The sequence below is a fragment of the Citrus clementina genome, unplaced genomic scaffold, assembly GCF_000493195.1.
Source record: "Citrus clementina cultivar Clemenules unplaced genomic scaffold, Citrus_clementina_v1.0 scaffold_9, whole genome shotgun sequence".
Taxonomy (NCBI): domain Eukaryota; kingdom Viridiplantae; phylum Streptophyta; class Magnoliopsida; order Sapindales; family Rutaceae; genus Citrus; species Citrus x clementina.
This window is the reverse complement of record NW_006261964.1, coordinates 6,534,408-6,556,668: the sequence shown is the minus strand read 5'-3', so window position 1 is coordinate 6,556,668 and position 22,261 is coordinate 6,534,408. Positions and strand designations below refer to the sequence as shown.

General features: G+C 32.2%; 2 protein-coding genes across 3 annotated transcripts; both read right to left on the bottom strand.

Annotated features, from left to right (window-relative positions):
* Positions 1-618: 618 nt before the first annotated feature.
* LOC112098867 (probably inactive leucine-rich repeat receptor-like protein kinase At3g28040) lies at positions 619-4,552 on the bottom strand. Its single transcript, XM_024185367.1, has 8 exons — positions 4,204-4,552; positions 3,950-4,099; positions 3,727-3,804; positions 2,980-3,051; positions 2,670-2,767; positions 1,467-2,382; positions 1,261-1,374; positions 619-1,175 (listed from the first exon to the last, which is right to left on the bottom strand). The coding sequence occupies exons 1-8, from the start codon at positions 4,550-4,552 to the stop codon at positions 619-621; spliced, it is 2,334 nt and encodes a 777-aa protein (XP_024041135.1).
* Positions 4,553-9,754: 5,202 nt separating this feature from the next.
* On the bottom strand, positions 9,755-21,073 carry LOC18032452. Of its 2 annotated transcripts, none has more exons than XM_024179584.1 (24): positions 20,900-21,073; positions 16,656-16,873; positions 16,332-16,437; positions 16,117-16,218; positions 15,971-16,030; positions 15,770-15,848; positions 15,297-15,444; positions 14,406-14,529; positions 13,856-14,036; positions 13,612-13,640; positions 13,232-13,380; positions 12,678-12,780; positions 12,444-12,539; positions 12,309-12,364; positions 12,091-12,214; positions 11,584-11,646; positions 11,361-11,420; positions 11,125-11,286; positions 10,961-11,034; positions 10,779-10,872; positions 10,502-10,638; positions 10,320-10,400; positions 9,935-10,040; positions 9,755-9,823 (listed from the first exon to the last, which is right to left on the bottom strand). In XM_024179584.1, exons 1-24 carry the CDS (start codon positions 21,071-21,073, stop codon positions 9,755-9,757), a joined length of 2,595 nt encoding a protein of 864 aa, XP_024035352.1. The 2 variants fall into 2 exon arrangements, with proteins under 2 accessions (XP_024035352.1, XP_024035384.1); XM_024179616.1 differs by having other exon boundaries at positions 15,297-15,423; positions 15,776-15,848.
* Positions 21,074-22,261: the final 1,188 nt, after the last annotated feature.

The window sequence follows — 22,261 nt, the reverse complement described above, 5'->3', positions numbered from 1 at the left end:
ATTGTAATATACTTGTAAATTGTGACAAGTTGAAAGAAATAAAAAAGAAGACTAATAATTTAACTTGGAAGAAAAATTTTTCTAGGGATTTGCCCTGTTCTTTCCATATTTGATGCATGAGCATTTGTGAGTTTTTTTTTTAATGTTTATGTTGAGTCCATATTAACTATGAAGTATGATTCATACTTATCAATATTGCTGGCTCTGGTTGAGGAGAGGTTAATTGACAACCTTTAATATAGTGGTCAATCTTCTACTTTTTATCAGAGGAAATAATTGTTGCTTTTGTTTAGGGTTTGAGCTTCCATACCCATCAATTTTAGCTACCATTTCCGTGGATACGTTACACGATTCACTGACTATTTTCACTTGAGGTTGTTTCCGGATAGTTGGCTTTCTTGGATCATGTGCAATCTCTGATTTCATAATTTCCGAGCATTGAGTAAACACATGATTAGTTTGTAGAAGTAGAAACCCAAAATCCAATACAGTACAAATCAATTACGTGTAGAATTGAATATTGCTGAACAATTAGCATTAAATTAATACATTATTGATCTTATACATCATATGAAAAAAAAAAAGCACTTAAAAATTTCAAACAAGGTAATAATGCAACTACATACATGCACGATAGAATCTTGTGGGAATAAGATTGTCGACAATAAAATAGAAACAAGACGTCATCCAGTTTTCAATAAGATAAAACCATCTACGACGCCAGTAAGGATTCACATACAAGACTCCAATGATTGCCAAGATCACAATTACGTAAGATGATGTAAAAGTGATATAGAAACTGCCCATGTCAATTAAACTATTACCATCTTCTTCATTTGAAGCTTCTGGCACTGCTGCAACATCACAATCAGGCAATGGTTTCCCGCAAAGAAGAGGATTCCCTTCATAGCTATCCTCTTTAAAGGTTGTAAATTGTGCAGTCCACTCGGGGATCTTGCCTGATAAGTTATTGTGAGCCACACTGAAAACAGCCAATGCATTTAACTCAACTAGCTGAGGAGGGATTTTCCCATTCAAGTTGTTGTACGAAACATCCAAGCTTTCAACTTGTTTCAAGTTTGAAAAACTCACTGGGATTACTCCCGTCAAATTATTGTGGGAAAAGTTTAGTGCACGGATGCTGGTCAATTTGCCAATTTGAGGAGGAATCTCACCTGTCAATTTATTGCAAGAAAGATCAACCCCATACATTTTGTTAAGAGGTTTTCCCTTGTATCTCCTTGGTTGTGAACATTATACTTTCCTCCTTTTCCAGTATTGAAGGCCCAACAAAATAAGTAGTTGTACGATTAGGATTAAACGTTGGAGCTGATGAACCATCATTATCGCCGTTATTATGAAGCGAAGTGTTATCTAAGCAAACAGGAATTTGACCAAAAAGATAGTTATTAGAAAGATCTATCAACCGCAGCTGCTTCAACCGGCACAATTGATTGGCACTTCACCTTCAAGATTATTATTAGCCAAGATAAGGTACCTCAAACGAGTAAGCCTTTCAATCCAATATGGAATGTTACCACTAAAGCTATTATAGCTAAGATCTAATGTCACAATAGAAGATCTATTGAAGAATGTACCATATTTTAGTGGTCCATATAACATGTTTTTGGACAGGTGAACTTGCTGGATAGTGGAATGACTAGAACAAGATGGTAAAGTCCCAGATATATTGTTCTCTGAAAGGTCCAAAATTTCAAGATAATTAAGCTGACAAAACTCTAATGGAATTGGACCTTGAAGATGATTGATCGCCATCATAATATCATTTAATGATGAAAGATTACCCAACCATGCTGGAATGTTACCATAGAGATTGTTATCACTCATATACAACCCTTCTAACCGGGAGCAATTAGACAAACTTTTTGGGATCTCTCCGGTGAAGTAATTGGCGTCCAAGTGTAACCTTGCCAACTTTCTCAAATAAATTTTTTTATAAAATAACTGACCGTGCAGACTATTTTCTGACAACACAAGATATTCCAAATTGAAGCAACCTATGACCAAGTGCTCGGGGATTTCACCAGTCAATTGGTTGTGAGATAAGTCCAGAAATTTTAACGAGTTCATATCCCCAATCGAAGAGGGAATGCTACCGTTAAAATCATTTCTAGACAAATTTAAATACACCAGCCTTGGGAAATATACTCCAATTTCCAATGGAATGTTTCCTTGGAAGAAGTTTTTGGAGACATGTAATGTATCTAAATGCCAATGCGGTTGAATTGGCATCCGAAAAGGTCCTGACAGAGAATTATTGCGTAGAACAAGAGTGTTCAAATTTGTGTTGTTTTCTAACAACCAATTTGGAAATTCTCCCTTCAAGTTACTGTCAGAGAAATCAACATACTCCAAGTCATGCTGATTGTAAAGAATTTGGGAAATGTGGCATGGATACCAGAACCAGATAATTTAACGGACTCTAATTGAAATTTTGGAGTCATAGAATGTGATGATTCGGATTCTACAAATATTTCATTGCATTCACCACTGAAAACTTTGAGTTTTGAGTTATTAAAAAAGGGTTCAAGTGAAAATGGGATTTGAAACTGATTATATGAAAGAAAGAGACGTTCGATGGATGTTAGATGTATGAGGGGAGATGAGGAGATATTTCCAGTAAGCTGATTGAGATAGAGACTTAATACCCTAAGGGATGTCATATTTGCCAAGCACCAAGGCAATATGCCTCTTAAATCATTTCCCCCCATATGTAACTCTTGTAGATGCCCCAATCTGCACAGGCCTGAAATAGAATTCATTTATTCTTCAGTATATAACAAAAATAAAAAATTAAAAATTAAATACACAATTATTATCAACATATTAAATAACAACACCGTAATGTACTGAACAGTGCATTATTTTTTTATTTAAAGAAAAAATTAACTAATTATTAAAAGAAAAGATTTGAAGTCGAACTAATATCACAAAAACCTCCAACACTCTAAAATTTACCTTCTTCATCATCACCTAGAGCACCATCGACTCTACCATACTGGATGCTCAAACGTTTTAGCGAAGTGAAAGCTGCAATGCTTTTTAGAAGGCTAATATGGAGAGAGGAATAGTCCAATGTCAAATCTTCCAAGTTGGTGAAATTGTCCAACATTTCTATTGAAAAAAGAAAAAAAAAATATATATATATATAGGCCTTTTTCTAAATGAGGTTCACTCATTTTAATCAAATAACAAATTAAAAAATAAAAAATAATATTCTAATGTACTAAAGGACAAAACACATTATATTATTAGATAGCATGTGAGTGTGTGTTTTTCTTTATCTTTTATTTTAATCCTTGTAACCTCCGCACCTTGACTATTCACAGTTCCTGTGAAATTACTGAACTGAAGGGAAAGAGTCTTGAGGGATGGGAATGATCCCATTGCCTGAAAAAACTTGCTTCCATCTCTAATTGTGATCTAGAACAAGTGCATACAACCTCCTCAAGCTTCTGTAATCTGTTTAGAAACATTGTTAATTAAAATCTAGAACTGAATTCAAACACGAAAATATTACATAACGTCTTTAGCGAACTGGTATCAAAGCAATTTTACTAACTGTTTTATGTTACAATATACATATTATTCTCAAAATACACAACCAAATCAACCATTCCTGGCTCTGAGTTTTTAGCCTTCCCTCACAAAATGATGAATTAAATGTTCTCCAAATGTAGTTGAATCTTTCATTTAATTAATTACCTTTAGGACGAACACTAAAATCTTCGATTTCATTCATGCCCATGTCCAACACCTTTAAGTTGCTCAAGGAATCCAATTCTGCGTATGTGGTATATGCCAAGACTTAAATAGAGTTAGTCAAGGAAGCAGTAGGGCATTACAAATATCTGATTGCAGCGACAGACTAATAAATGAAGCTTATTTTTGCGTCTAGTAGACCTTAGAAGATATGAAGCTTAATTACCTTTAACATCAATACTTCCTTTCAATCTATTGTAACCCAGCGACAATGTTCTTAGTGATGAAAGAACAGCTAGAGATGAGAAGATGCTATTGTTAAACAGGTTTCTGCCCAAATTGAGAAGCTTGAAGTTGCTCAACCCTGATAACCTCTCTAGACCTCGCAAAACAGATCATATAGAGTTGTGTTAATTATTTCAAAATTAAACTTTTTAAAAAATTTTCGAAACCTTGGAACTGATAAAACTTATTAAGTACCTCCGTTCTGAACAAAACCGGCTATGTTGTTGCTATCTAAGTGAAGAGTCTCAAGTTGTTGAAAGGGGGTAAGCAAGGAAGCATTCAGCTGCCCCGCTGTCGAATACAAAAATTGCCTTTTACTACTAAGATATAGTGCTTTCACTCTGCCAGTTGAGGTGTTGCACTCAACTCCTTCCCACTTGCAACAATCTGAATGATTCTCATCATCCAACCAGTTTTCAAGATTGAAAGGATCATTAAAGAAATCATGTTTGAGTCGCAAGAGAGCAGATCTCTCCTGCTCCAAACATCCCTCAGTACCCCAACACCCTTCTAATATTATTGTTAATAAGAAGAAAACTAACATCATCGCCTTTTTTTAACCGCCCGTTCTCTTTATTAATCAAATACACGTACTCACTCTCTTTCTCTGCAACCAATAAAGGAGGGCTCTATGCTATTTATAACATAACTACGAATTTTTACTCTCAGCTTTCGGCTTTTAATTGACTTTGTAAGTCTTTGATCTTTTTTTCTCTTCCTTTCTTTTCATTTTTGCTATTTACTAGTTATTAATAGATTTTATTTTTAATTTTTGACCTATGATTTTAAGAACTTAATCAATGGAAATGAGATGTAACATAAATGAATATCCCAATAAGTAACATAATATTGCTCTATAAAAAAAAATTATATATTCAATTTGATTAGCTAGTAATTAAGATGAAGGGTTTTTACTTTTCCTTTTCTCCAAGATTCTACTTAGGAAAATAATTAACATAGGTTCTATGATATTTTATTCCATCAATCTAATTATGTCATACAAGCTACTAACTCAATTTGTACAAATATTTGTAGTTGTATCATTTATGTTGTTTTATTTTGTGACTTTGAATCAAGCTCAGTCTAGAAACAACCACTTCTCATCTCTCTTTTTTTTTGTGGCAATTTTTTTCCCACTTCTTTTATCTTTCTTTTTTTTTTTTTTCAGATCAATAAGTGATGACACTTGTATGTCAAAATTTTAATATCTTAATAGTTAAAAACTATTAAGCTTGTATCAACATTAAGGAATTACGTACAAAGAGCTACATTACTTAAAACTTTTCCTGAAAAGTAATAAATTTGGATTTGATCAAATTAACCGCACTAACTAACATTATCTTGATAATAAAAACTCTCAATTTCTAAAAGTTCGAAGTTTACAATTGATAAGGGGAATATTTGATAATAATATTGTTTGTGCCTTAACATGTTAATCTTTATGAATGCTATTGAGTGACATAAATAATTAACATAATTAATAACAATTAACTTAACGCCAATGTACATCCTTATGGCTTTCTATTACTTGTGGTCTTTAGTTATGCCCCGTGGAAGCTGTAGTTTTATGGTCATTGTCAAGGGCACCGCCCATTTTGCTCTCCATGAGTCTTGTATCTTGACTTTCTATCGTAATAATTTTGCCTCTTCTTTTGTTACTAACATCAATAATAATAATAATAATAATGAAAGTTCTTGTGGATGTCGATTAGGTCGACAAGTCAAGTATATATAATGTGGATGGAAAATAATTTCCTGAAAGAAGATAACGTGGCTTGATCAACTCTTAACTAATGCTATTTTTTTCATCCAAAAACATCAAATTTTTCTTAATCTTGGAAGTCGCGGAGCGCAATTTACGCGATCGTGTTATTGACTGGCAAACCAATCAATTGAAAGGAAGTACTGAAGTTAAAGGTAATTAAGCAAATTTTTTCATCCAAAAACATCAAATTTTTCCATCCAAAAAGTCGCGGAGCGCAATTTGCGCGATCGTGTTATTGACTGGCAAACCAATCAATTGAAAGGAATTACTGAAGTTAAAGGTAATTAAGCTTCATTTTTATCTCCATTCTTTATTTTATGGATTCAAAAGTTAGTTTAAGAGTTAGGATTGTCTAAACTTTATATGGATCAATATGTCCTTGAGATTCTATATAAATCTGAATGATACTTATTCGAGATGTGACGATTACTCTATCTATCATAGAATTAATTTATATACATATAAATACATACATAGGCGGACCTAGTAAGGCCTAGGAGGGCCTTCAGCTCCTTCTAAGTTTTTTTTTTTTTTGGTTAAACATACCCCAAACATCTTTTAAAAGAGTTAAAAAAAATAAAATTGGGCACATTTTCTATATAACAAAATACTTTTGGTTTAGTAGTAAAAATATTATTTATTAGTTTTGGAGACTTGGTTCGTATCCCAATAATCATATAATTGTTTTAGATATTTTGTGGAGATTACCTACAAAAAATATACTATCACAAATATGGCCACAATGAGCTCCAACATTTAAAATAAATAATTTATTACTGTTATTTTTAAAATTTAAAAGAAAATAATAGAATTTAAGTTTTTAAGATTTTAAATATGTTTAAATGAACAGTTGAAAAAGTTAAGTACCGTAAAATAAACTAAAATTTTATGGATATTATTTACAAAAAAGGATAATTTCACAAATGTGGCCATAATGAGCTCTAGCACCTAAAGTAAATAATTTTTTTGTTATTATTATTATTATTATTTTAAATTTAAAAAATTATTTAATTTAAGTTTTTGAGAATTCAAATGCATTTAAGTGAACAGTAAGAAAAAAAGCATTCTAAAATAAATAAATTTTTTTTAATTAAACCCCCTAATTTAAGAGTGAAATATTCCCATCATATCTTACTTGGTAGCTTAGTATTATTTAATGCAAGGAGAAATAACACCAGTCATAACCACCTCAAGACTTCGTAGTCTGCTGGAAGCAAAGGTGGCTTTAGGTATAGGCGAACAAGGCAGTTGCCTAAGGCCTCATATTTTAAAAAGGCCTCATATTTTTAGTATTTCTTTAATAATTCTCTAATTAATAAAATTTTTTAATATGTATTTTAAAAAATCAAAAAGTTTATTAAATATCTATCTATTCTTAATTATCCTACAATTAAGAAATATTTTTGATAAAAAAAATCTATATTTGGGAACCTTAATTTTAAAGAAATATAATTAATAATATGATTTAACCATTAGTTCATGCATTATTAATATTTCCAAAAAATTATTTACCTTTTTAATTATTCAATGTTAAAATCTTGACTTTTAGTATTTCTTTTAATTTTTATTAAAAACCTTATAATCTCAAGAATTAGTAAATGAAAAAAATTTATTGTTCTTTTATCTACAAAGAAAATTATTATATTCATTGGTTCATTTAAAATAATTAGTTTCTTAAAATATAAAGTCCGTTTTTATTTTTGAACATCAATTTATCATTTCAAATTTTTATATTCTATCATTCTAAATATTCTATTTGAAAATAATATTGTCTTTATTTATTTATTTGTTTGTTTGTTTTTAACGGTTTTAATGGAATACAAAAATATATCTTCTTGACTATTTTTTAGGTTCTATTTTTAAAATTTTTTATCATTTTTTAATTATTGTTGAAATTTAAGAATAAAAGATGAAATAAATTTTGATCCTTTTTATATATCTTTGAATATTGAAATTATAAAATAAATAAAGGACTCATAAAAAAATTTCGCCTAAGGCCCCTGTGACTCTAAAGCCGGCCCTGGCTGGAAGTCAGCCCTCTCAACTTGTGTTTATAATTATGATATGTGTTTTTCTAAGTTACATTTATTGTAACTTTAACTTATAGGTAAAATAAGTGATAGAGCAGCGAGGTCAAGTAAGTTAGTGGATAAATTTTACCAAGCTATAAGTTATCAAGCTATAGCTTATAGGTAAATTTGTTAAGTTACATTTACCAAGCCATGATCTTGGTATAATTTTCCACGATTGAAGGTCTTAATAAAAGTACCTTTGCAAACAATCTGTGGACAAAAGACTGTTGCCTCATGGAAAAAGAAGATGGTGGGCTTCTTCTTTTTCATTTTTTAGTACTTATGAGAAGTGTTTACCAAATTGTAAGACATGAAACCGCTACTTTATAATTTTAGTTGAGACTTAAATATTAGAATTCTTAACATTATTTTTTTTTTAATTTTTAAAAAGTATTGGATGAGAATGAAAACTATTAGAGTCCTTCGGATAACTAATAAAAAAGTAATAAAAACTGGAAATCTAGTAGATGTTGACTAGGCTGAAAAATCAAGTATGATGTTTACAAGCATGAAAGAAAATAACGCGGTTTGGCCCCAATGTATTTCATGATTTAGTTTGAATTCAAGATATTTAAGTTCTTGAAAGTCACGGAGAAATTAATTCGGTCGGTTTTCAATAGAAAAGCCTTTTCCTTGGTCTTTTATTAGTGATGATAGAATTCTCTGCCGGGATGGAGGCCTAAGGGATTTTTTTCCTATTGGGAAGGGTATGAAAACAATTTTATATCAAATTTCTTATTTGACGAAGGGACGAGAATAAGTTGAAATCCCTATCCCATTCCCATTTCCCTTATTTTGATTTTTATTTTATTTTTCTAGAATTATTAGTGAATAAATAATAAATTTTAAATTGTAAAATATTAAATATTGGTGTAAATAACAAGTATCAAAATATTTATACAAATAATATAAATATTAGTTAATATAAAAGATTTTAATGTAATTTAGACTTAACCACAACTCAAAGCCCACAATCTCGAGAGCCCATAATCCACAAATCAAAACCTAAGCCACTCTCTTACTGTTTCACTTATCTTTTCTAAATTATCTGCATTGTAACCAGCGCCCAGTTAGTCCTTATCTCATCATAACTAAGGCTCCGTTTGATACAGTTTATTAAATAGAGTTTACAACAATAAAGTTTATAGCAGTAGAGCTTATACCAATAGTGCTTTTGGACAAAAAGTCATTGGGTGTTTGGTTGTCAATAAAAAAAGTACTTTTAAACCATTAAACTGTGTAATATTTTTTATATTATATATTTTTAGAAAGCTCTATAACCTCTACTCCCAAAAGCTCAAATTTTGGGTTTTTGCTAGTAGAGGTAAATTAGCTTATTTAAGCTAAAAAAACTCTACTAAAAAAATAACCAAACACCATAAAAATTTTTAAAAAGTGCTTATGCGATTAAATAAGCACTTATGACTCTTAAATAAGCCATACCAAACAGGCACTAAGTAGCATGTTGCATCGTCGATGGCCGAACAACCTAGATCATTGCGTTGTTAGCTAGTTTAGTTATTTGAGGATTAGAGACCCTTGGGATCCCTTAATGTTATTCGAGGATCCTCATCCCCTCCTTTTAAACAATTTTGACAAGGACGAAGAGGGGACAACAACATATACAAAATATTAAGGATGGGTATGGGGAGGAGAGTGTCCCTGTCTTTTTTGGGTTATAATTCAAAATAATATGAAAAAATGTGCAGATGATTGAGGAAGAAGAGAAATAGAGGTCGGCTAAAGCTGTATAAAACCGACTAAATATAAACATATCCCTTTATTTGTTTTTCTTTTTAATCTGATTTTTCAGGGCATTTTTTTTATTTTCAAATAACAAATATTGTTATGAACCTACAAGTTCATCCGCAAAGAAAGTATTTTAAAGTCAAATGATGCAGCAACATCGCTATGCTGAAGGAAAGCTTTCGTGTTGGTTCCTGAACGCAGCAACGTTGCTGGGACGTGAAAATACAATCTGCATTAAGAGGAACTTTTATTTTTTTTTCTTGAGCTAGAATTTAGTTTATTAGCTGAAAATCATAAACCAATTATATACACCCAGTCTAGAGTACATATTAAAACTTACCTGATAATCTCCAAGTGTACGAGACTTGAAACCGGCAGCACAGTAATCAAAATAGTACTCCCATGTCCGAATGAACTTTTCGCTGAACCCCAGAGCAAGGATTTTGCTAAGAAAGAATTTTTGTAACATTAGATTATAGAGTCAATTGAAAAATTTTCAATCCCGTAATTTCCGATTGTAATAAAGTGCGGAATGAGTTTATAATGTCGTAAATAATAGAAAAGGTAACTTTCAATATTATAGACTTTTCCCAAATTTTAATAAAGTCGAGGATTTTTATATTGCTAGCTGTGTCTTTATAGTTAATTATATTACGTCCTCCAAAGTTATTTACTGCAAAAAGCTCAACAAGTCAAGTACAACTATAGTATTTTTTTTTCATTACCTCTGTTTTTCCAAGAAATTTTTTCTCCAACATCTAAGTGTTTGGTAGTAATGAATTCCTATATTTTCCAGATCCTCCACACTGTTTCAAACAAAGTTCAATTAGTTTCGTAGAACAGTTTAGTATAAAAGAAATATGAGACCAAATCTTAAACTGTGCAAACTGCTAACTATAGCTTATACCATAATCTGGATGAAGAAGTCATGGCCGATGTTATTCTATTTAATGACGGCAAGCATCCTCCAGGGAAAATATATTCCTTTATAAAACCTGGACTCAGCCTGTGCTCATCGTAACACTGATCTGGTACTGATATGAACTGAAAAGAATCAAACACCAATTTCACCATTAGTAACTTATGAAATGTCAAACTACAATATGAGTCATCTCGGCCAAATGCTTAACAAACTGGCCAAAAGGCTACAGTTTCTAAATTTCTCATTTCTTGTTTGCACATACCTGTAGAAGAAGAAGTCCATGTTCAGCCAGTAGAGATTCGCAGCAGCCAAAAAATTCCTCCATGTAATCATGACCAACGGCTTCTATCATTTCGCTAAAAAAGGCCGTAGAGAAGCTTGTCATGTGAGCATGTACTTTGTGGTTATATCAAATGCATAATTTGGTGTGGTAAAAGAACTTACCAAGAAATAATTCTATCATATTTGTTGGCTTTAGGCAGTTGACGGTAATCACAAAGATATAATCTTATGTGGTCCTGATAGCAGAGGTGGTTAAGGTGTTATGAATGATTTGATTACATGAGTAATCAATTTCAACTAGTTTTGCTGTATCAGATGATTGTTACCTGAAGGCCGGCTTCCTTCACTTTCATTTCTGCATATTTCAGTTGCTCCTCAGACAAGGTTATGCCTGTGTACTTGCATCCAGTTTGCTTAACTATTTCAATAGCTAGGGTTCCCCACCCACATCCAATCTCAAGAACTTCATGCCCCTTACTGACTCTCGCCTAGAGGAGTAAAAAGTAAAGAGAGAATCAAGCATCTCGCATTGAAATTTCTGAATGAATTTAAATAGACTCACTTTCTGAATCAGAAGAGAAACTTTTCTCATTTGTGCAACTTCCAAGTCTTCATGTTCGCTCTATAAACAAATGAATGCAAGCATCAGTATTCAATACGCTGTCAATTTCTCTTTGAAAGTGAGAACATAAAATAAATAAAGCTTGCGGTACACCACCAAAGAAGATCACTTCGGTTTTTGATGTAAAATTTGATGTATAATCATGAAAGAAAGGGATCCCAACCTTAAATATCGCACACGAGTACAGCATTGACTTGTCTAAGAACAGAGAAAAAAGTTCATTGCTCTGTCAACACAAAACAGAAAGGAGTTATAAGTCTCATGAAGAATAAACACCAATTTTATATTATGAGAACTCCATTTATGAATTTTAGCACGTTTTTCCTTCAAAAATAGCAAGTAATGCAGAATTAGGAAAAACAATTTTGAAAAGCTGAATAGATGATTGTTGCAAAATTTTAGCTTTATTTGCCCGTCCACTTGGAATTTCTCAAGTGTTATTCAAATTTATCAGAACCTCATGCTTCTACATACTATTAAGGAGGATGAAACTTGAGGACAGAATCTACTAATTTCACCAAGCTTTCATATCTGCATATAAAGTTATACTTGCATTATGAAAAACTAACACAACGCTACATAATCTGTCAGCAGGTATATGTTTATTTCCTTCCTTTCTGCGATGGCTCTCCAGGCTTGCCAGGTGAAATTAATAGTAAAAGAAATTTACCAGATCATAATGACGAGAGATATTCCTACGAGCTTGTGTGAGAGTATTTTTCCTTGAAATATGCCGAAAGAAATATTTTGCAGATGCAATACTAGCTGTGAAGAACATTGGTGACCACCAACCCCTGGAGCCAACAGGCGTGAATATTTAAATGTAAAATGATTCAGGAAAAAACTGCTACTAATATCGTATTCCCCGAAACCACGATTCACAAGTACCTCTTCTGTTTCAATTTTGAAGTGGAAGAATCCAAATCTTGGTTCGCAAGCACAATCTGAAATGTATATATCAGTAAAGAGAGATCTAATTAGCTCATAATCAGTTTGGTTTTTAATTCAAATCTATCATCTTACCAGGAAGAGATTCAGAAGACCTTCATCTTTATCAACAAAAGAAAAATCACCATTGATATAGGAATCTGCAAGGCCTAAATCAGCCTCTGTCATAACCTGACAACAATGACTAAGGCTCATCAGAAGTGAGAATTTTGTGCATTAAAATGAATGATCTGATTGTGGAAATTCCACTTATAACATACTGCCAGTCTTAAATGATGCCAATGTCAAATGTAAATAAAGATGAATTACCTTCCTGTAAAACTGGGGATTGTGAATTCTCAAAACAGTTTTCAGAGGGCAGTTTTTCTGGGCTCCCTCAAAAGTAAAAATTGTGCCACCTTCCTCCAGGAAACTGTGAAGCCAAAATGCACATTCTGTAAACATCTCTGCATTATTTCACTATTTACTTAACAGATATTCCAGACACTGAAGCCTTGATTCTCTTTCAGTTTTAATCCTTAAGGCATACTACCTACTATCCAACCCAGAAAGCCCCTAAAGCGCATAAATATGGAGTTGAGTGTTACTGAGTAGACTGCTTTCTTAGATAGAAAATAGAAATGGCAAGTCATAGCAACTATTCTATTATAAGGCAATGCGAGGTTCGCACAAAAAAGCTTTTCCAATCCTTGATAGCGAAGTCAATCCCACGGAGGAAGCGGTAATCTACCAAGAAGAAGGGGGCAAGGGGCTGAAAGACTACTCTCGGGAGCACCTACGATACCTTAGTACGCTGGAAAGCTAATGAAAGCATATGTATGTGTGGAAGAAAGAATAGGCTAAATGATATGGAAATCACTCACATTAAACAGCCGGTAGAGATAAATTGTCTAAGAAATCTAGCAACGAAAATCCGTGCCCCTTTTTCCATCAGAGACGGTTCCATGTGCTTCGGATTGGCCAAAATAGCACAACTTTTTCCAAGCATACCATGCGCAGCAATCATGCCCGCCTGCAAAGGGGCAGAGTTACACTTGTAAGCAAATAAGGACCATCTTACACCTACATTGTAGATTGCGCAAGCAAGTTATGGACCACAACAGAGAGAATATGTTAATTAAAAGTTTGAAATACCACCTTAAATACAAAGAAATTATTGTTATTATGATGTTCAATGTAAAGTGTTAGACTTCACTGAAGAAACTATATCTGAGTAATAAATTTAAGAGGAACTAACTGGTACCTTTAGTCCATCCTCATGGAAGCCATAACCTGAAATATTAGGAAGAAAAATAAAAATGCTGACGTTATTAACTTTGAATCTAATCTGATTATTCCAAGACATAAGAGCTCTGAACATTGAAGAGTAAACAGATGTTGCAATTTAACATACTGAAACACAAATTCTGCTATATAAAAATTATCCAAAAAAAATTGAGCTGGAAGCAAATTCTTCTTCTTCTTCTTTCATGTATTAAATTGCTCACCCTGATAGGCTCCACAAAACCAAATTCCTCTCTTGCCTTGGATATGGTCAAGCTCAAGTGAAGCTTTTGATGCGGCAACAGATGGGACTGGATGGCTAGTTGACCACTTGAACAAGGTATGCTCTGGTGTATGATCTGGATTGAGTGTTACAAGAAAAGGTAATCTCGTTTCCTCGATATTCTGCAAGGTCAAGCATTCCAGTGAATAACTAGCGCATTGCCACATTCAACAAAAGGGTAATTGCAGAAAATTACAGAAGACTGCCTATTCATTTAGAACGTTACAAAAGCTAACAATAGTTAAAATTTCAGCATACACAGCGCAAGCTGTCACTAAATTCTTTTTCTTATTGCAGTGTCATGTGTAATGATATTATGATAGTGTAGTTTTTATATTATGATAGTGTAATTTTTAAACATAGTCTTATTTCTGATTTTTAAATTGCAAGTTCTACGCATTAGAAATGAATAGGAGGACTCTACTAAAAGCGATGGTAAATAAACAGCGGAGTGTGAGAACCATATCACTCAAAGGAAATATGTTACAAACCTGAACCACATTGAGCCAGTATGTCAGACATACTTTACCACCTGTACTTCCTAGAAAGTTCCACGCACTCCATGCTGCTGGGTTGCGAGGCAGAAAGTTTTTGTCACGGTGAAGAAAAATGTCACTGCCAATAGAATGTTAGTGATTGACTGTGCATTTACATTGAAGAAACTTGTCGAGAAAATATGATATCAACTTCCTTAATTTAACCGACAGAACTGATGAACCATGGGGCAGAGTAGAGATGCTTAATGCCTAATGTTCTATTTAGTATTGAGGTCCTATAACTTTTAAGTTACGGTTGTCATGAAAAAAAAAATAATGTATCCAATTGTAACTTAAGGAACGATGTATCAAATGACTCAAGAACCGACAACAACATAAATAATGACAACACTATCATTTTCGCTCGTGCCCTAGAGACACTGCTCATGCCGCCACATGCAGTGCTCTGAAGTCATTAAAAATTAAACATATGATTCTCAAATCAACAATCACGGTTAAAATGGAGAATAACCCCAAAAAGAAGGATTCTTTTATTTTTTATTTTCTCTTTCAAATCATTTGGGATACAAAGAAAAAGGAAAACGAGCACGTAATTGAAACTGACTTACCGTACAGAAGAAAAACCGGAGTCACAATGGAAATCCAAAAGGATTAAAATTAAAAGCGGAGACTTTGCTTTTGGATTAGGGAGGAGGGTTTGTGATTAGTAATCAATTGATGGGTTTGAAAATTTTAACTACAAATATAAAAATCAGATCTTCCAAACTACAATAGTTAGTATTTACCAAACATTTTAAAAACTCTAACTTTTATGCTATAGCTGCCTAATTTTAATCCCAAGTAGAGCCTAAATCAATTAACTATGATGATAATGGAGGACAATACCTATAGACATACTGAAAAGCACCAAGTACCCTCTTTTCCTCAAATGTTGCTTGATTTCCTAGCATTCTTAGAGCATCCGGGGCATGAACAGCCATTATGCAGCCATCATAAACTCTTTGGAAATCATCTCCACGGATTTCAATACGACCTGCAACAGTACATTAACATTGCTTGTTTCAGATGTTCATGTATTTTCAGTAGTTATTCATCCAACTGGCATTTCTTGGCTTTCCAGGAGTTTCATTCATCAAGGAGTCTGATCATTAAAAACACCAGCTAGCTATGTAATACATAAATTATGGAATTTGAGCTTATAGGTAAAGGGCCAGCAAATACCATTCAGGCTCAACTAAGACTGTTACATTTCACATGCCCATAGGCCAAAAAACAGAAATGCAGATACTAACATAAATACAAACATGTGGAGGAATAAATGAGGGAGTTTGCAATAGTTTGGACCATATCATAATTACCTTCACCATATTGCAGAACAGAACGCACCTCGCAACCAGTTTTTATTTGACAACCCCAGCTTTCAAGTAGTTCTATGACCTGATTTCAATTGAATCCAAATAAAAATAACATGAAACGTAATTTAACTTAGTTTATGGAACCTTAAAACATTATTTAAACAGCCATGCCTTAAAAAAAAAATAAAATAAAATAAAAGCTACCTTATCGATATAAGAACGAGAACGACTTCTAACAGTAAGCCATTGTGGGCGGCCAAAGATCTGCACAGGCAATCATGCCAAAAAAATTAACAATACTTTATTAGAGCACACTTGATCAACACTTTTCTTCTTGCTAAGAAATGTACCTGAAGCGCATGATGGTTGCGGCAAAATGACAGCACAGAGAAAGCAGAACAGCTCATAACTTTTTCTGAAGAACAGGACCATATTGAACCACACACTGGAACCTATAGAATCAAATAGTTATTACTGGTAGTAAGTAACAAAAAGAATGATCTTCAGTATGAAGGGTAAAAGCTAAAGGATATGACTAAATTTAATGCTCCAGCAGCAGCCTCACAAGATAAGCCTTCTGAAATAATTCGGAGTAACCCCGTGACTCTACGAACTGTCCCAATGTTTCATTGCGATCAATATCTGCGTTGTTTTCAAGGTCTTCAAGATAACTGCAATTCGAAAAATGGAGCCAAATTAGTTGTCAGAAAGTCTTGATACCTCAGTGGTATGGTGGACTAAAAATAACCAAACACAAGTGGGTCTATTTTTATCAGCTATTTTTCTTTCAGAATTAAGCAGAAGCACGACGGTTACAAGCATGCTACCAATGGACACTTGTTATTACAGAAGCAAAATTTATTGAAGGTAAAAAGAGGAAAGAGCTTGCCTGAGGACATCATCATTGAACTTGATAATTTCTCGAAGCATTTGCCAAAAGTAAAGATTGAGCAGATTCTTCTTCTGTGCAAACAAACCAGACATGCCATTTCTGCTGCTCCATTCACAGCCTTGACCTTTGTCTAAGCTCACTGAGAATGACATATCGGATATCTCCATATCAACCCCAAGACTCTCAAAGAACTCCATCATGTTTGGATATGTTACCTGTCAAATCATCCAACACTTTAACTGAGTTTTAAATTTCCTAAGACACATTATTTAATACCAAGGACAAATACCCTCGAAAAAACTTATCCGATTTTTAAAGATTTTCCGACAGCTCTTTCATGTCTTTATCAAAAGTGCTTATTGCTGAAGCTATATACAGCCCTCAGAAGTATCCAATCGATAATATGGCTTTTGTGGTAGTGCCAAATGGGTTATATGTCAAGAACTTATTAATTATTACTCTTGCAACAATTATATACAAGAACGAAAAAATAGCATCTTGCTCTTACTAAACATATGCAAGAAAGATAAGCCCTTGTTCATCAAGACAGATGTTGAAGAACAGTCTTTCAGATTATGAAATATGTTCATATTATTTGCTCAGTGGTCAGTTCCATGGTAACAATCCGCCGCATCACCCTTAAAAAATTGTAATTCTATAACTAAGCTGAAAAAGATAAACCCATTTGTATAGTTCGGTGACAATTAATGTCTTTTGTCACATTATTACATTTGATTATTTTATATGAGTTGCTAAACGAAAAATAACTAGGTGATAATTCCAGAAACTTAGATGGCGTTGGATACATTTTAATAAGTTGGTGTTTCTAATTAAATATTCGATAAAAGTTGGTGTTAGTGTTTTAATTGTTGTAATATTATCATTTATTTAATCTTTGTATTAGTAACTTGTCCAGTCTTGGGTATTTATTAGATTAGATTATGTGGAATGTTGAAGAATGTTTTAGAGGCATAAAGAAGTAAATTGGCGTATATATCGGATTATTTATCAAAGAGTTCTAAATAAAGGTAATTACTACATTGATAAGTATATAAAGTATTTTTGGAATATTTTACACTCTTAAAAAAGTATATCCTAGTACTCTTCTACTAGAACTTGGGTGAAATATTATACCTATATAAAAAAAGTATTTCACACATAGAAGAGATTGAAGACATCTTGTATTTTATATCACAGAAGCAACTAATGTAGAGAATAAAGCTTATTTGGCCGCATATGGTGTTTCATACCTCTATGGAGTTTTAGTTTTTGAGTTTTCTTCATATCAAGTCTTTCATTAGACTTTCTTTGATGATTACTTTGGTCTATTCGGGATGAAGGTGTTGTTTGTTGTGTTCGGGGGATCTCAAGAAAACAAGAAACACAATTAAAAACAAGTGGTGCTCGTTAAGTAAGGTCAACTAAATTAGATTATGCAAGGTGGTGGTAAGAGTAAGAAGGAGTCTCGGAGTATTTAAGATTTCAATAGGTTGTAATATTTTCTTTACTTAGTAAATTGCTTAATGTTTGGGCGTGGTCTCATGGATATATGATTGTGAATCCAAACCATGTAAAAATCTTTTGTGTGCTTTACTTTCTATAGTTTACTATTTCTAGCATATTTGATGGATTTAATGAGAATGAAAAGTAATGGAAACATGCTAAGAATAGTAATGATGAGTACTAACTATAAATAGTGACTCAAGAATAGTAACTCATGAACAATATCTATTACACTGGTTAGATAGATGTAAATTCTTAATAGTTGGAAAATTAAGTAAATTTTTTTCCGGCAATATTTTTCTTTTAATTTTCAAAGTTTTAGTTTAATTTGTAGCATTTTGAGCTTGATTTATGGTGATGGTAGTTCATGGGCGTTTATTTGATCGTAATATTAGTTTTTTGGGTGGCGATATTTCCCCCATTTTTTGTATTATAACATTCATATAAATTCTTAAAATTATATTATTTTGTAAATCAACCTCGCTTATTACCAATATATATTATCCTTCCAGTAGTTATTTTCTTTATTTTGTTTGATGTCTTCAGGCATCTTTCTAAGTATAAAAGGAAGCCAAGCACACAAGAAAACCCAAAATTGGAGAAACCAGTTGCCATTCTTAGTTCATCATGAAGATCATTTTGCTTGCGGCATGGTTTGTTTAAAATTTTTCTCCTTCAAAATCTATAAATTTTAATTAAATTTCCGACAATTAATAAACCATCAAAGATAACCACCGCCACATTAGTTAATCAATCAATGAATCAATCGATCAATTATCATGCACCGAAATTCCAGAAACAAATGAAGATTTTGCAAGCTTGGCAACAATAACAAGGCTGGCATGCTGGGCATGGGGTAATTGAATATAATGAAGAACAAGGGAAAATACACATCTTATGTGAGGCATAAAATTGTACTACAAAAAATTTAGAGCCCTTTCTATATTATTTTTCACTTGATATTTTCATAATACAAAGGTAAGAATGAAAATGATGTTTCGAGGTTGTTGTATTTTGAAATTGACTACATGTTTGGAATAATTTTTTATATTTTGTATTTAAAAAATGAACAGTAATACATGTTCTATAGTCAATTGGAAATAATAAAAATATTCAAGTACGTATTTGGTAGTACTATCTTTAAAATTAATTTTTACTAAACATACAATTCATAGTTATTGTTAAAAAGTTAAAATAACAAAAAATAATAAAAGATTGATATGTTTAATCTCCATAACTAAAATTATATTTTTAAATTTTAAAAAAATATAGATTTACCATAAATAAATTAGAAATGAAATTTTAAAATGGATAATATCACCATAATCATACTCTATCTTCTCCAATTATTTTCTTGTTATGTCTTCTCCATAACAAGCAAATAAAAGTACATTAAAATTTTATTTTCTTGTAATTCATATATTAAAATTTCATTTGCTTATAAGTCATATATTTTCTATTATTCAAAAACAAGTGCAGCAACACAATATGGCCAGCCATAATCTCAAATGCAAGAACCCCGGCCCCCAACTCTCATCCACATGTTTTTCAGGGGGAAAAATACTAAGAAAATATAGGGATGGACATGCGATGGTGGTGAGAATTTAAGGGAATAAAATATGTTAAAATCAATATATATTTATGGGATTTGCCTTCCTTACGTTTAAAGTAAGGTAGCAGCTCCCATATTTATGTATATATAACTGCATATAGTGATTTCAAAACCTTTTTTTTAAGATTAAAAAATAAAGATGGGAGGTGACAGGAAATGTTTAGATAAAAAAAAAAATTGAAAATTTGGTTATGAAAGATGAAGAAGAGATCAATATTGGAAAGATGAAGGAGAATCTAAGCTGATAAATGAGGAAGGAAATATAAGTGAGATAAGATAAAAGAGCATTTATTTTGTGTTGGAAAATGTGCAGAATGAGTTTTATAACGTATTTCATAGGAAAATTATCCTCTCCTGATCTGATGAGCTTTTTAAAATCTTTTACCATATGTTTTTTAGTGGTAGTGTATGAGTAAGATTTAACTTCTTTTATTTTTATTTATTTATTTATTAACTATCAATCAGCAATTGAGTTATTTGCTCAGGACATAATCAGATCATGAAAGAATCCTGATCCATTTTATAATTTGTTTTTGTAGAATAGGCATTTAAGTTCTCTTATTTATTACTATCATATGGCTTCTAATCTATGTGTTTCATAATTTATTCTTTAATCTGTTCGAGGAAAAATGACCATGGAACATGTATCACACTTGAATTAAGGAAATAAAAACAAAAATAGTTGTTACAAAATTATACCAACAGATCCTAGTTCATTAAGAAGTAAAAATGATAAAGCACTCATAAAATACTCATAATAATATATATATTAGGTTTGGTTAAAATTGAAAAATTGTGCTCTATTCTGAATGAGAAAATTTTTTACGCTCTTGGAGTATTACTTTTTATTCATTCAAGGCTTGTCACCTAGGTATGCATATTATTATAATTAGTTGAAGCATATATGTGACAAAAAATGAATAATACTCTAAAAACATCTAAGACATTTTTATTCTGAAAACTTAAAAATATAGACACTTGGGTATATGTCAAATTAACTCAAATCGCAATTTGATGTTCCCTAATTAATTTTTAATGACCTATTTTACTTTTGACCCGAACACGAGTGGTTACGTTAGTTAGTTAAAGAAAACTACTTAAAAATGATGTTCTTTATAACACTTACACGATTGAAGACCATGAAACAAAGGTCTAAATCAACACCGTCGATGGTGACAGTCTTTGCATGGCCGCCCAGGGAATCCTCCTTCTCGTATAACACAACCTCAACTCCTGCTTTTGCAAGAACATAAGCGGAAACAAGTCCACTGATCCCACCCCCAATCACTGCTGCTCTCATTTTTTTTCTTAATTCAGAATGATCTTAAATTAAGCTTCAGAATCTTAATTATAACGTATCCAATATTTATCAGGCCCTCTCACCACAAGAATGGAAGTAACGACGAAGTACATGCCTATAAATAGAGAGCTAGCAAACAGCAACTGGGTCTGGCATTGTCTTAAATTAAGCTACCTAGCAAGAAGTAATAAATTAATGGAACGCGGAATGCGTACAGTGCAAAGTTTGAAAAATTTTTAATATTAATTTCTTGAGGGTTGTGCGTCTGACACGAACATGCGTGTGCGAATGTGAGTTTGAAACCGTAATATATTAAAATAGTATATCTTAAGTAACGTAACATTCAAATAAATAATTATATGAAAATTTACTCTATATATATATATATAGTGTGATATTGTTTTATTGAATAAGACTAGAATGAATTATAACCTCAACTTCTGCTTTTGCAACAACATTAGCTGATTGTACGTACGTTCATTGTTTTCGATATCGATTTGGTTCCTTACTAATTCAAGAATTAGGATTCAGTAGTTCTGAACTTTGAATTAATGGTCATTATTTATACATACAAGACAGACGAAATTAAAAAATTAAATGATTATTAGCTAGTGCTGTATCACAAATCGATTTTAATTATATTGAAAAAGAGGTCAAATGCAGAAAACATTTCTTCTTATGGAAAAATCTTATAACGCTAGTCGCTGGTACAATTTCCATCCAAAAGCTGATAATATAACGTTCCAAATTCATGCAAATTGATGAAAATATGTATTTTATAGAATCTTGAATTGTACGTGTCTGAAGTAGTCCAGCCGCCGTCCCCGCCATCCTCAATTCAAAAGTAGGTTTGGGCGATTACTTTTCGCCCTGTTCGCGTGGCCAAGAAATCAAACCAATGGGAGAAAAATTATAAATATCAAAATTTTACTATAATATATATAAGTAAATCCTTGTGCGATCTTCAAAATAAAATTTAAGCCTGAATTTTTTTAATACGTTTTGAACCTAAATTTAATGTATTTAATTAGTTTAAATGGGGGCAAATTTATAATTAAATAAGTTAGAAGGAGAACGTCTTCAGGAATTTTTGACTTGCTTGGGGCAGCTGCCCCAACTTGTCACTAAAGGCTTCGCCAATGCCGACGGTGATTACCTTTTTGTCTTCTATAATTTTTTTTTTTTTTG